The 14,950-nt window shown below is 34.7% G+C and overlaps 1 protein-coding gene across 6 annotated transcripts in view; it reads left to right on the top strand.

Annotated features, from left to right (window-relative positions):
* Nucleotides 1-14,950, top strand: part of PCLO (piccolo presynaptic cytomatrix protein) — a 530,926-nt gene that overhangs the window by 441,394 nt on the left and 74,582 nt on the right. For 4 of the 6 annotated variants that reach the window (XM_044245920.1, XM_044245917.1, XM_044245923.1 and 1 more), the window contains exons 11-15: nucleotides 4,028-4,136; nucleotides 4,679-4,746; nucleotides 5,512-5,726; nucleotides 9,883-9,933; nucleotides 13,080-13,204. In XM_044245920.1, the coding sequence (XP_044101855.1) occupies nucleotides 4,028-4,136; nucleotides 4,679-4,746; nucleotides 5,512-5,726; nucleotides 9,883-9,933; nucleotides 13,080-13,204 (568 nt within the window). Of the gene's footprint in view, nucleotides 1-4,027; nucleotides 4,137-4,678; nucleotides 4,747-5,511; nucleotides 5,727-9,882; nucleotides 9,934-13,079; nucleotides 13,205-14,950 lie in introns of those variants that run through there. The other 2 variants (XM_044245919.1, XM_044245922.1) reach the window with 2 other exon arrangements.

Below are 14,950 nucleotides of genomic sequence, written 5' to 3'. Positions count from 1 at the left end.
ATTAAGTTTGGGTTTTGTTTTGTTTTGTTCTATTACCCCGAAGGCATTAGATTCTCATTCCATAGCATGCCAGCCTCACTGGTTCATGTAATTTCCCTCGTGTGTGTGTGTGTGTGTGTGTGTGTGTGTGTGTGTGTCTATAGGTGTGTTTGGGTTTTGTGTTTGTTTTTTTGTTCATTTATTAACTCATTCATTTTCTTTCAACTCATTTTCTTTTCCCACTTCCTTCCTCTGTTCATGAGCAACTATTTATAATGTATGTAATTTCTGTTATTTTTTTTGGAAAATAAATAATGTACCTGGGTACAAGTAGCATTTTAATGTACATGAAATGTCCTCGTCCTATAGACAGATCCTATTTCTCACTTGGTTTTAGTTGGAAAATAGTTTTAAGGTGAATCCACCTTTTGGTTAACACCTGGTATGGTCTTTTTCTGCACCCTCGCCAGGTATTTCCATCTGGGGCACTTACTACACTCTCATTGTCCCACTTCTCCTGATACTGCCTCCACCCACAAATAGACACTCAGCAAGATTGTCTGAGTCAACACGGTATACATGGGTTTAATTTCATGATGTTCTGCTATATTGCCCTCCAGAGGGGTGCACTTATCTGCATTCCCATTAAAATAATTGCATCTTTATAAATTATAGATAAGCAGTTGTTTTATTTTCCTGTGACATAGTCATAGTATTCTCACATCACAAATTGGGGTATGTCTGAACATCATCCAGTAAGTTTAATCTCCTTTGGATATACCTTTGAAGTCAGGGTCTCCTGATCCTGCATCCCAGTCAACACATAGTATTTTCTGGTTTTTAAACTTTTTGCAATATGATGAGAGCTAAGCAGTATGTCATTATTGCTTTAACTTGTACTTTCTAATCATTATTGAGTCTGGGTCTTTTTTATATACCTTTAACACTTTTAAAATTCTTTCTCTCTGGATCATCTTAGTTTTACTAACTGCCAGGATGTTTCTGCTTTTTTCTAGTAGAGTATCATTTTTTATTAATTTTTTTGACAGCATACAATATTAGACACAAGGTGGTGATCACCACGTAAGTGACTAATTGGGCAGTGCCACTTACTAGATCCAGAAAAAATAGTTGTGCATTAAAGAAGTAATGGATTTTATATATGTTTGGATATACCTATGATTTCAACTGTTAGCTCATTAATTTTAATCCATAAGATATTTGTGATATAAGGGTAAATAATAAATATAGACAAAGAAATAACACACATGAAATTGTGCATTATAAAGAATAGCATTTACCAGTTTTAGGAGATAATAAAGTTAAGGAATCCCAGAAGTTATAAAAACCCATAGTTGAGAATGTTTTATGTTGAGTGATATTTTTTTAATTCAAACATTACCTGACTATTGTCTTTTTTGGTGTTTGATAACATGTTAAGTATAAGATTGTAAGCAACAAATCCTGCCATTAGTTGTTGCACATTGAATAAAAATTCAGATGCCTATACTAATGGCTTATTAAAAGTCATTAGTATAGGCACTTTATAGGGATATAATTGAAACATCTTCTGTCCACTATCAAAGTTGAACAATTCATTAACATACATGTTGATTGAATTTAAATATAAAGAAAATGTAAATGCTGAATAATAGATATAGACATGCATGTATACACTGTATTCCAGGAATTATTTCTAAAACAAAGTCAGAGTACAGTTATCTTCAGATTGACTCTGCTTCCATTTAATCAATTAAATGATAAAATATTACTTTAGTGAACCTCAATATAGCATGATCATGTTCAACAAATGTTTCTGTGCATTTTAAAATAGTTTATAGGATTTTGCAATTAACATTTTTCAAGAATGTTATATTTGAGATCATATCATACTTAATTCTTACAATTATTAGAACCTTCTTATGAATTAATAAGGAGTGATGGGTTATATTCACTTGGTTTCTTTAGTATGGTTCTTGTAGGATTCGTTAGGGATTTGGAGAGGCGGTGGATAGGAAAGGTGTTACTAAAGGACTAGTCGCAAGTCACCACCTTCCCTGTAGTATCTGATACTCACCATTGGAACCAAGTACTGGCAGAATCTTTTGAACCACAGTCCTGCACAAACCCTGGTGGAAAACCGAATGAAGAGAAAAGAAACTCGGTCTGTGTATCATGGAACAGAACAGGTGGTATAGTTTATGACCTCAGGTGTATTTCTACACAAGATTCTAGTTATTTGTTGTGGGGGGGGGTTTTCAGCAATTTTATTAAAGATTTAAGTAGGTTTCCCTTTGTAATACTAGAAGCATTTTTTAATTTCATTAAATAATTATGTTTTGTAAATTTGCCCCTTTATTTTGAGAGGTGAAAAATAAACAAGTTAATCCAAGAAAAGAAGCATGAAGATTATGCAGCTGTTTCTTTTCATAGAATACGCTCTTGCCGAAAAGTGACAATGCAATTATAACGCTATAATTTGTTTCAATTCAAAATCATCTGTATATAAATATATTCTTTATGCTGACTTTTTCTTTAAAAAGTGTGTTTTTCAGTGTGCTCTTCCTTTTGTACTGCTGTATTTTACTTTAGTGATATCATCTTTGTCTCTTATGTAATTTTCTCATTTTATATGTACAACAGCCTGGGATTGTTGAATTAAACCTAAGGCCCATCTGAAGATAAAGTTTTGTTGGAGTAAGTTCTAGAAAAGCCATTTTTGTTTGTGTTATTGTGGAATTCTTATGGACTTCGTTTGCCATTTCACTGTAGTAAAAGAATTTACCATACTTGTTTGCAACCAGTAATATGCTTTCCAGTGTATATAAAAATCATTAAAACTTTCAAAGTTTCAGTTATGCCATGTTTAGAGTTTTCCACTGAAGCCAATGGTGAGCAGTAGGGAATGTCACATAGGCATCTGTGAAGCTCATTAAAAACCCAGTTGTTCAAGGGTTTCTTTTTGTTTCAATTATAGCTCAGTTAGGGCATACATTTATTTTCTTAGGTAAAGCTGGTAGCATTCACAAATATTTGGGCACTGTAACTTGAATAGTTTCATCTAATTCCTATCCATTTCACATAGATACATATTAGGACCAGATGATTCATGCCAAATATGTACTCCTAGATTATTTGGACAGCTCATGTGAAATGGAGCAAAGAAACAAAATTTAAAATGTTGAAAAATTGTTACTACTTTTTTAGTGAAAATTATCTTTCTAGACAGAGAGGAAACATGAAATGCCCTCTAGTTAATGCAGCATAATTGACGCTATCCAGCACAAAAAAAAAGAAAACAAAAAAAGACTTAGTGTTCTTTGTTGAAACATTATTAGGAATTTCAAAATGGTTACAGTGAACCATTAAACCAAGCATGGGCCTTTCTGAGCACAGGGCCTTGTCCTACCACACAGGCCACACCCCAGCCACCACCGCCCTTCCTCCCCCCACCATAAAGATGTCCTCTCTGTAACATGCCTACTAATTCTACTCAGGGATGCCTTGCATGCAGTGAAGAAAAAGGAAAAAATTCCCCATGGAAATCTGTCTTATCTGAGCAAAGCTGAAGCAATTAACAGTTTCTCAAGGGGAACTTCACAACAAGCTATTAATGACTTTCTTCCCCCTTTCCCATTCCATGATGGAATATGGAAGTGTATACTCTTCTAGATGCTTGTTCCCCATAGGAAAATTATACTGATGCTTGTAATGGTATTTTTTTTTTCTTACACAAAATTGGCCGAAATAATATATGTTCAATAATGTTTTCTTTATTAAAGCAGTGTAAACAAAATGCATGTGTTTGGTAATATTTAATAGGCTTTCAAAAGCAACATTTTGCATGTTGTAAAAGACAAATGTGATGAGTTCAGGTGAGTGATAAAAGCAAACTACATACGGTTGTGGTATTAATGTTCCAGAGAACTTTGAACTGTGTTCTCTGAAATGGTGTGCTGAGTTGGTTTTTAAATGTCTTCTCTGCCCTACAGACCCCGACTAGAAATACAACACATGTTTTATTTTATAATTTCATTTGTCTTTTTAGGGATGCAAGTATTGGAGTGGAATGGAATTCCTTTAACTTCTAAAACGTATGAAGAAGTGCAGAGTATCATTAGTCAGCAAAGTGGGGAAGCAGAAATATGTGTAAGACTGTGAGTTTTTCCCCATCTTTTTGTTTCCATTTTTTGGCTATTCATGGCTCTTTTAATTTAAAATTGTTAAGGTGGAACCTTTGCCAGTCAGCAAGATTTACAGTAATTAGAAAATAAAGTGAATACAAGTTTTATAGATTTCTTGTGTTCAGAATCAAAGTGTAAAGCATAGAAAGAATTCAGATAATTTTGTGTCTGATTATGTCAGTAGTTCTCCCCTTTCATGCTTTTATTGAAACATGCTTCATTTAAACGAAAGCCTGAACCCATTTAGATTTCATGTCTGTGTATAGTATTTCAAAAAGAACTTACACTTAATCCATAAAGATTTCACCTTAAATAATCATTTTTATCAGCTGACTTTTAACAGCATTGCAAATATATATTTGGTTAGAAGGGCAAGCATGCTTGGAAATTGCTTTATATCATTGACCACTTCTCATTTACCTACTGAAAAAAAAATCAGGGTAGTTGGAAAAAAAAGGCCTTTTGTCTCCGGTTTCCTCAATTTCTTTCTTAATTTCTTTGTTTTAAAATTTTAGAGACCTCAATATGCTTTCAGACTCTGAAAATCCCCAGCACCTGGAACTTCATGAGCCACCGAAAGCTGGTAGGTGAAAGTCATCTGCTTTCATCCGGGGGTCAAGGAGAAGATGTAAGTGTAATGATAGTTGTAGAAGCAGGTGAAGCCATAGATGAAAATATAAACACAAGCATAGATAGTGTATGGGCAAAATGTATTTATAGACCAATGTCTATTTATCTACATAATCATAAGCAGAATCAAAAGCACTACAGAAACGTTTTTTAGCATTCTAGGGGAACACATACTTGCACGTTTGACCCATGAAATAAATTCATGCAGAATTCTTGCTGTGTGAGTTTAGATTTTTAACTCTTAAAAAATAAATTCATCCCACCAGAGCAATCCATGGAGCCATTTATTTGGGATCTTATAGAATTTTTAGATAATACTTGATTCTTTTTAGCATAACTGGACTATGGAACACTCATTCTTGAACATTTTGATTGCCTTTCCATTGTAAAGGAAAACAAAATCAACATGTAATTTCATAAGGACATGACCAGATTTAACTCTTTCTGAGCTGACAACTAGAGTCTTCTAAACATAGATCCATTATTCCATGAAAAAATATCACTTCTTTCTTTATTTAACCAGTATTTACTGACCATTTCCTCTGCTACAGCCAGCATTCTCAGAGTCTGAGTGTCTGCACTAAAGAACAGACCCAGGCCTGTAGAACTTTTCATCCATCTGTGCTTGTCAGTTACCTTGTCACCTAGAACTTGCATAAGCTCCGTGGTATTGAGCACCTATGAAACTGAGATACATAGCCACTCCGTTTTGTTATAGTAGATAAAGCGAAATCCCCAGGGGTTGATCCTAAGCAGTTGGCAGCAGAGCTCCAGAAGGTCTCCCTGCAACAGTCACCGCTGGTTCTGTCCTCCGTCGTGGAGAAAGGATCTCACGTTCATTCAGGCCCTACATCAGCGGGATCCAGTTCCGTTCCCAGCCCCGGGCAACCTGGGTCCCCCTCTGTGAGCAAAAAGAAACACAGCAGCAGCAAGGTGAGAAGTGACTCTGAGTTACTTATTTTTTTGCTCTTTATTCAGACGAGGACAGAGGAAATCCAGTATCATTTTCTAAGGTGTTTTTCCTGTGGTTTCTCATTGGAGTGAAACAAGAAATTTTCCATTTCTTAGTATACAACAGATCAAAGTGTTATGACAATGATGTATTTCTACATTTCTTTAAATATTTTAGCAGTTATTATTATGAGGCATATGCACAGTGTGTCTAATGCTTCATAATTCCTGCTTCTTTTTCGTTGTAGTTGTTGCATAAATATGAGCTTCTTTGTATATGGAACATTAGCTTTGCATCTTTTGGGGAACACAGGATACATATTATGCTGGATTTGGTAATTTAAATAAAGAATATAAAGGACACAGAGATAAAGAATGTAGGACAAGCCCCGCCTTGGTCTCTGCGCTCCCTGGGAGTCTACCTGAGACTCTCTTGCTGCCTCTTACCCCCCATGCACACACATGCACGCGCTCTCTCTCCCTCTCTCAGATAAATGGATAAATCTTTTTTAAAAAAGAAAAAGAGGGGCACCTGGGTGGCTCAGGTCAAGTCCCAGGGTTCTAGGATCCAGCCCACATTGGGCTCCCTGCTCAGCAGGAAGCCTCCTTCTCCCTCTCCCGCTCCCCCCGCTTATATTCCTTCTGTTGCTCTCTCTCTCTCTCTCTCTCTGTTTCAAATAAATAAGAAAAATCTTTAAAGAAGAAAAAAGGAAAACCAGTAATATAAAATTGCCATTTTGAATTTTATCCCTAATTCTATACTAATCAATTTTCCCTTGTTGCAAGTCTTTATTTGAAATAAATGTTTATGACACTATTATTTCCAAGCTACTGAGCTATTAAAAGAAAACATAGAATTAGTTTTTTAACCTTATAAAAGCAGGTGAAATGTAGACAGTTTGTAGCTTTTTCTTCGTAGATTTGATACTTACTAGGGAAATTCTCATTGTGGTCAATAAATATATTGGAAAAAGTATTCTCTTATTTAAGCATGAATAAAGATTTCTCTTTACATGGTAAGATATATGAGAGGGACAGGCTACACTTGGGTAAACCGACTGCTGGACTTCAGAAAACAAAGTTTATTTTGCAAAGTATAAAAACACAACAGGTGTCCCCCCAAATCCCTTTTATTCAGAAACAGACAACAAAGGTATATAATGTTGGATGTCATTAAAAAATGCAGTGAGGGCTTGAAGAGTGAGGTGAAGAAAGCTGATGTTTAGCTAATGAACTGATTCAGTAATGGGGATACAGGGACCAACATTGCCAGCAGAGAGAGCAACATGTAAAAAAAAAATCTCAGAAACAGAAATTGCCTGCTGAGAATGTCGGTGTACAAAAAAAATACAAGGATGAGAAGTAAAGGAGAAGCCTAGATGGTTGTAAATTGGAGGATATTATGTGCCCTGCCTGGCTTTTACACTGCAGTCTGCAGGAAATGAAGAGTCAGTGATAAGCCGTGAGCAAAAATGAAGTAAGAATAACAGGAAGCCTTTGTACATGAAATCACTCCACAGTCCAGTCCTGCCTTAAAATCAGAAGGTAGTCTTTTTCCTTTTCTCCTCCCTCTGAAGTGCCCCATGCTTTATGCATCTCTTAAGACAATTTGTATCTTTTTTTTTTTTTTTAATTTATTTGAGGGAGAGACAGACAGTGAGAGAGAGAGCAGAAGCAGAGGGGAGAGGGAGCCCAATGCTGGATCCCAGGACCCCAGGATCATGACCTGAGCTGAAGGCAGGCACTGAACCAACTGAGCCACCCAGGCCCCCCAACAATTTGGACCTTGATTGTAGCTACTAGTCTTCCTAGTTAGGCCCCAAGCTCTTTAAGAACCAAAACCCCTTTCTTACTTTCTCTGTGCTGTTTAATCACATGGAAGAGGGGCTTACGCAGTATAGGAACAAAATAAATAAATGTTGTGAATTAAAGCATCATTGGCACTTGTGAGTCTCCATACTATTACGGAGGTGCAAAATTTGATATTTTGTGATAGGTTAACTGTTTTGGCAGTGAATAGAAGATAAAAAAAAGTATAATAGGACGAACATCAAGGAAATGATATTGACATGTTTTATGATATACAGTAATTCTTTTCCATATCAAGAACATGGCCTGTGTGGTTTTACTGTATTTTTGCTGGAATAAAAATTTGTAGAACTGTATTGTTCATAATGATAGTCACATGTAATAAGCCAGCCCTTGAAATGTGGCTAGTCTGAACCAAGATATACTGTAAATGTGAATTAATGCCAAATTATCAAGACTTACTATGAAAAAAAGAATATAAATCATCTCATTACAATTTTGATATAGATTTCATGGTGTAATTATAATACTTTGAGTAAATTGAGTTAAATAAAATACATTATTAAAAATTAATTTCACTGGCTAATTCTTACATTTTTAATGTGACTGCTGGAATATTTAAAATTACTAAGTAAGTCTCATTTCTACTCTTCAGTGATGGTATAGAGATTACTTATCTCTTACCAGTAATAATAACAATAATCAAATCTAATCACTTTTGGGATATATATGTATATAATATTAAATGTACATTTTTAATTGAAATATATACTCGCTAGATGGTAATACCTGAAGAAAGAGACTGTTACCTATTCATTTCTTGGGGCATTTATCTCCAACATTTAGCTGGCATAGTTTCTTGAAATATTTTTTATGAATGAATGAATGAATAGATAAATTTAGTGATATTTCTTGACCCATCAACATGTAGTATTCATAAAAGGCAATGCATTTTTTCATTTGTTCTCTAAACCTACAATGTTAAAGAATTTATACTGAGAAATCATGGAAATATTGAGCGATGGTCTGAAACTGACATATCCCTCAGTCAGATAATATGTCCACATATATCATATGTTCCTCAGATAATTTATAGAATTGTGGCTTTAACTCCTTTGTGTTTTCATTAAGGTATGAGACTAGGTATTAAATTACAAAACATTGAAATGGAATGCATTAAAACTAAAATATTTGAATATAGTTAGCATAATTATACATTTGGATACTTAGAATACCATCTAGTAAACATTCTAAACAATTATTCCTAAGTAATTATTAATCTGTTAATACCCAAGTGATTTCTTCTCCCTCGATGTAAGTAAAATATGAATCAAAATTATTTAAGTACATGTTTAAATTATATAAGCTATGTATATGACTGTTTTAAATGATTATTTTGCTTAAACTCATTCAGCGTGAATCTTTATCTTCAAAATTTTGATTTTACCACCTGAAGCTGTTTGTCTCTGAGTCGGGGACATCAGTCTCTGTACAAATACTGCATTGAAATGTGACCAGTCAGCAGTCAGCCGTCAGTCATTTTCTTCAGCATTAGGAACCAGCTTACCAGATCACATTCCTAACTGTTCTTAAAGCTTTACTGACACAAGGAACTTACTAAGGAAGTGAGAACTTATACAGAAGAGGATAGAGCTTTAAGGAATGTGAAATACGGAGAAGCCGTTGTCTGGGCGCTTCAGTCTAGAAGGGAGCGAGCAGGGGTTGAGCACCCCTGAAGGAGCACAGGGATGGACTTCTCTACCCTCTGTGCTCCCAGGCACTCGTCCTCTAAAAACAAGGTCTTTTTTTTTTTTCTTTTAAGATTTTATGTATTTATTTGACAGAGAGAGGCAACACAAGCAGGGGGAGTCTTGGGGGAGACTCCCTGCTAAACTGGGAGCCTCGTCCCAGGACCCCGGGATCATGACCTAAGCTAAAGGCAGATGCTTAATGACAGAGCCACCCAGGGCCCTTAAAAACAGTCTTTTTCATTTCTCTATAGATCTTTAAATCCTGTAAATGCTTAAATTGAGCACTTTAAACCAAAGTACTCATTTCATTAAGTAATTGAAAATGCAGTCCCACAGGTATAAAATTATAACTTCAAAACAGACTAAGCAAAGTGAAAAAAGAGATTCCTGTATCTATAATATTAAATACATATTGAAAGGGAGAAGTAGACCCCATGATCTAAGCAGCCAAACAGGTGAAATGCATTTTGCAGGCGGGATGATCTGACGAAATAGAAATTAATTCCAGAAGGACGTTGAAATGGTAAATTTTGTGAAAGTTGTATCTGTTAATACAATACACGTTTTTAACATTGCAGCCTACTGATGCAACGAAGGTGGCCTCTCATCCGATTACAGGGGAAATTCAGGTAAGGAAGTTTATTAAAAATCATCATTGTGCCATCTCCATTGGTTGTTTTTTCCGCCTCCCCTGGTCTGCTGAAATTGTAAACCCTGTGAGGACCTGGTCTGCTGAAATTGTAAACACTGTGAGGACCTTTGCTCTTTTAGATGTATGATAGATCTATCACACATACACACCTGAGTACAGACCTATGAAGGAAAAATGCTATCTTATAGGATAGCATTTTAGTACAAATATATAGTTCATTATTATAATGTAATTATAGGTATGGAATTGTATGATTTGATATGTATCTGATGCCTTAACAGTATCCGTATGTTGAATGTGTTTCAAACATGACAGGTTCTTCTGGAAATGTGAAGGTTCCTCTTTGAGTTTCATGAGTCCAGTGCTATCCTCTTTTCTTCCTCCTACCAACAACTGTTATATAATCACTGAATATTTCTTCTAGATTAGAGATTTCATACCAGGGATCATAACCAGTTTGTAATTCATAAGATCTACTTGGGGGTTTTGATCAGGAAAATAGAAGAAAAATAATAGAAATCACTCTTTTTTACATCTATCAATGTGTGTTTCTGTATGTGTATTATATCATAACAATTTCTCACCATGGGTTGTAGTCAGAAATGTTTTAAAAAACTGTGCTTTAGGTGATACCAAAACGTTATTCAGGATAGATAAGAAAAATCATGTAGGAATAAATAACACAATGCAAAATAATATCAATTTGGAGATAGCAACTTTCAGATAAGGGGGGGGGAAGAACAAGAAGTCTTAGAGCTGTGTCTCCAACACAGTCTAGAAGAAGTTTTCTTGAGCGATTTCACAAAGGACAACAGACTTGAACTACTTTGAGGATAAGCCCCGAGAAAGGGGGACTGTGATCCTGGAGGAAGAAATGCTTCAAGGAAAGTTCCCCGAGAGTAACAAAAGTCAGGGACCAGCTTTGAGGCCGTGAAATGTCCCTGTGCAGAGTAAGTTGAAATTCAATGAAAAAGAAGCTTGAACACAAGCTGAGGGGTGTTAGCCACGACACTAGGGTGACTGACACTAGTAAATATTGTGGAATAAAGGAGAGACTAATTGAAGGGAATCTATATTAAGATTTCATACAGCGAAAAAAAAAAGAAAGAAAGAAAGAAAGATTTCATACAGCAGTGGCGTCCAGGAAATATTATAAACGAGAGGACACAAATGGAAAGGAAGCTTTAATCAACAGAAGTGGAGTATGAGTGTGGAATAGGCAGAAGCACAGAATGCAGGCAGCTTGCCCAGGAGGATCCAGCAGCCCAGATCTGGAACCTTCCACGTTGCACACCTTACAGCCTTGCTGCCTCTTCCCCTCTCAATAAACCCAGACCCAATCTTTCTTGGTTTCACCAGAAGCCAAGAAACATACTAAATTTGCTGATTTGCTGAGCCCTAGATTTTTTTTTTTTTAATCTCTCTTTTCTTTTTTTTTAAACTTCTTGCTAACAGACCAGTGTTTGCTTTGTTTCTTTTTGGCTTGGGGTTGTTTTTTTCATCTTTCATTTTCCTTTCCCTTGAGCCATAGTATTTAATTCTATAGAGGAAATTTACTCTAATAATCTTTCTTAACTCTTAGGCCATTTTCTTTTATTTTTTAGTATCTTCTCATGAATTCCATTTCTAGCTTATTTATTTATTTCCTTGTAGCAAAACCTTTTTGCAAATCCATCTTATATGGACACTCAAATAAATGAATCTGCCAGCTCTGGGGTAGCTCAGGGTGGAAGGTGATGGGGGGGTGGTTTCATTCTGTCTCAGAAGTAACACTGAGCAACACTGAGTATTTTCTAAGGCTCTACAGGATCAGTGCTGGAAAGCACTTTCTTAGGTAGCCTGCAAGTTTTCATTTAAATAGGAAATGGCTTTGGTGCCTCACCAGATGAAAGTGAACATTAAGGCTGGCCAAGACTACATGGGGAAGAACACCTCCTTAACAATTGGAAGCTGGTCTAAATCTCAGGGAAATTAATTGCAGAATAATTCCATTTTTTGATACCCCATTAGAGGACACAATTACTGCAGTTCAAAAATTCCCATTTTTAAAATGTCTTCCTTCGTGGCACTTTGTTTTCTATGTCCCGTTACTTTCATGATCATCGAAGAGAGCTTTTCTGTGTTGAGAAAAACAACAGAAGATGCTTTTCTGCCAGAAAAATGTAGCCGGAAAAAAGTTGTGGTAAAATTAGGAATTATTTTAATTATCAGATTTTAAATAAAGTTTGGCTTTTCTACATAAACCCATTCTCAACATGAGCACAACACACCTGTTTCCTGTGGTTATAAAAATAGGTTAGTATTTTTATTTATGGATTTTTTTCTTCTGATAATATAGATCCATTCCTTTCTGTTATTTGATAAACAAAAGCAGCATCAGGCAAAATTAAGGCTTATTCAAAATGATGCCATAAGAATATTTAAATTTTGGAGAAAAATTAGTTAACTTCATTATCTTGAATTATGCAGGTTTTGAAATATTTCTTTGAATTGTTAATCTTTTCCTATTCTGTGACAGTTGTGCAACACCATTAAACATCTAGGAGATGAGGCCTCTTCTTCCCTTTTAAGCATCTAAAATTAAAGAACAAGATCTTATTGTCTTAAACTCTGCTCTATTAGAAAAGCAGGCACAGAAAAATTGTTGGTAATATTAACATAATATACAAAGAAATAAAATCCACCAGTTCTTAAATATTCTTACATTTCAGACTAACAACTCTATCTTTAAATAATGATTCCATCTACTGCTAATTATTTGGTAAAATGCAAGAGACATTTTCTAATAAATTCATCAATTGATTTATTTTCAAAATCCCGGTAATTGTATTCATGAACGATAACAACATTTACCATTTTTCTAAGAGTATAAATTTAGTTTACAAATGTAACTAGGCATTCACTGCATGATTTTTCTTCTAAATGAATTTTAGACAGGCCAGAACTTTAACCATGGAAAGAATGAACCTCACATTTACTAGTAATTAGCATGTGCCTGGGAGCTCTCAATTAAATTAGACATACACTAGTCTGTTCAGTTTCAAGTAAAATGGAAATGAAGGTTGAGGCTCTTTATGAGACTAAAAAAAAAATATTCATGGAATATTTTGATATCCTTTTAAGCTTCAAATCAACTATGATCTTGGAAATCTCATAATCCATATTCTCCAAGCAAGAAACCTTGTCCCTCGAGACAACAATGGTTACTCGGACCCCTTCGTGAAAGTGTACCTTCTTCCTGGGAGAGGGTGAGTAAAGACACAGTGTCTTCTAAGGATCTCATCGCATGGATTAAAAACCAGTGTTAGTGTTTCTAGTCTCCAGTTTTAAAGAGTTGAATATCTTTCCCTCAGTTTTATTCACATGTCATATTCATTTATTTCCAATTATTAGATAAGGTGGAAATAAAAATTTGCAGTTAAGCCCTGAAGTGTTCCAGGAGAGCCTTGATCATACTAAATCCTGTCTTGATGACACATGTCCGTCTTTTGAATCTAGAAACCACTGTAACCAATCAGATGGACTCTGAAATCATTTGTATTATTTGTGGTGGATTTAGAGAATTTAGCTTTACCTGCCCAAATTCATTTGCAAAACTACTGTTCAGCAATTCATAAGTTACTGTTTTATCTTACAGAATATCATTATCTACTCCGTTACACGTTCATTAATTGACCAATGATGTCTCATTTATATGCGTATTTTCAAATCATTGTTTTAGAAGTTATAAAATAAGAGTAATATTTGAAATGTTGAATATTTAAAAATGTTTACAAAGTTTGGTAAATATTTGGTAAATAGATGAAAAATATCTCTGAATCTCATGTGATATACAAACTGTTCATATAAAGCAAGCGCTCGTTGGTGATGTTTAATTTTCACATGATAAATGCAAATTGCTATGTTCTGGTATATAAATCAGTACTCAAGGATGGCTTCAAAACAGTGATTTGGACCCAACAGATCATTATACCTTATCTGAGCAATTTATAGTAGCCAAATTACCATGATGGAACCATAAATAATCAACAATTGGGGGTATAATAGAAAGAATTTGGGACTGGTAATTTGAAGGCTCTGGTTTTATTTTTATTCATTTTTCATTTAACTTGAGGATTGACAGTTAAATATTACTTTTTACTTGGAAATTTTGAATTGTTGCATGCGAATAGAAAGAATAATGTTGTGACCTACCACGTACTCATTACTCAGCTTCAACAGCTGTTACTTCCAGCCCATCATGTATCATTTTTACCCTCATTTACTCCCTCTATACAGATTATTTTAAAAAGATCAAAAACTAATGATGCACTATAGGTTGGCTAGTTGAATCTAAATTAAAAAAATAGATCTCAACTCATAACTTTTTTCTGCAAATATTTTACTATGTATTTCTAAAAGATAACTCATTTAAAACAAATACCACATATAATCATTATAATTTTTAAATGTTTAAATAACTCCTTAGTTTCCCCAGATGCCTCATAATAATTTCCTATTTGATTTGAAGACCTAATTAATATTTATAGAACACTTTCTCATTAATAGCAGAATAATGTTTTCTTTTCAAGCACACCAAAAACATTCACCAAGAAAAACTATATTGTGGGCCATAAAACAAACCTCAAAAAATGTAAAAGCACTGAAATCATACAAAGCATGTTCTTGGACTATAGCTGGTTTGTTTGAACAGGGTCAAAACTGAGTTATTTGTTACCTTGAATCTGCTGTTTGTTGACTAATTACATCACCACCAGCAGATCACCATTTCTAATTTTTCTTGTCAATATTGACAGAGCCAAGGAAGCAGAGCCAATAGTTTTGTCTGTTGGGATATCAAATATACCCAGAAAATATTTGAAAATTTCAAGGTGTTATATCAAATTAAGGATACAGCCTTTAATTTCATCCTAATAATTTTTATGTAGAAATTTAGAATTGCTGGTTTTGTGATTCTAGTTTTAATTTATTAAATTTAATATATAGGGGTCAGC

This window comes from Neovison vison, chromosome 4 (genome assembly GCF_020171115.1).
Source record: "Neovison vison isolate M4711 chromosome 4, ASM_NN_V1, whole genome shotgun sequence".
In the NCBI taxonomy this organism is placed as follows: Eukaryota; Metazoa; Chordata; class Mammalia; order Carnivora; family Mustelidae; genus Neogale; species Neogale vison.
The sequence above is the reverse complement of the archived record's forward strand: the minus strand, read 5'-3'. Positions and strand labels throughout refer to the sequence as shown.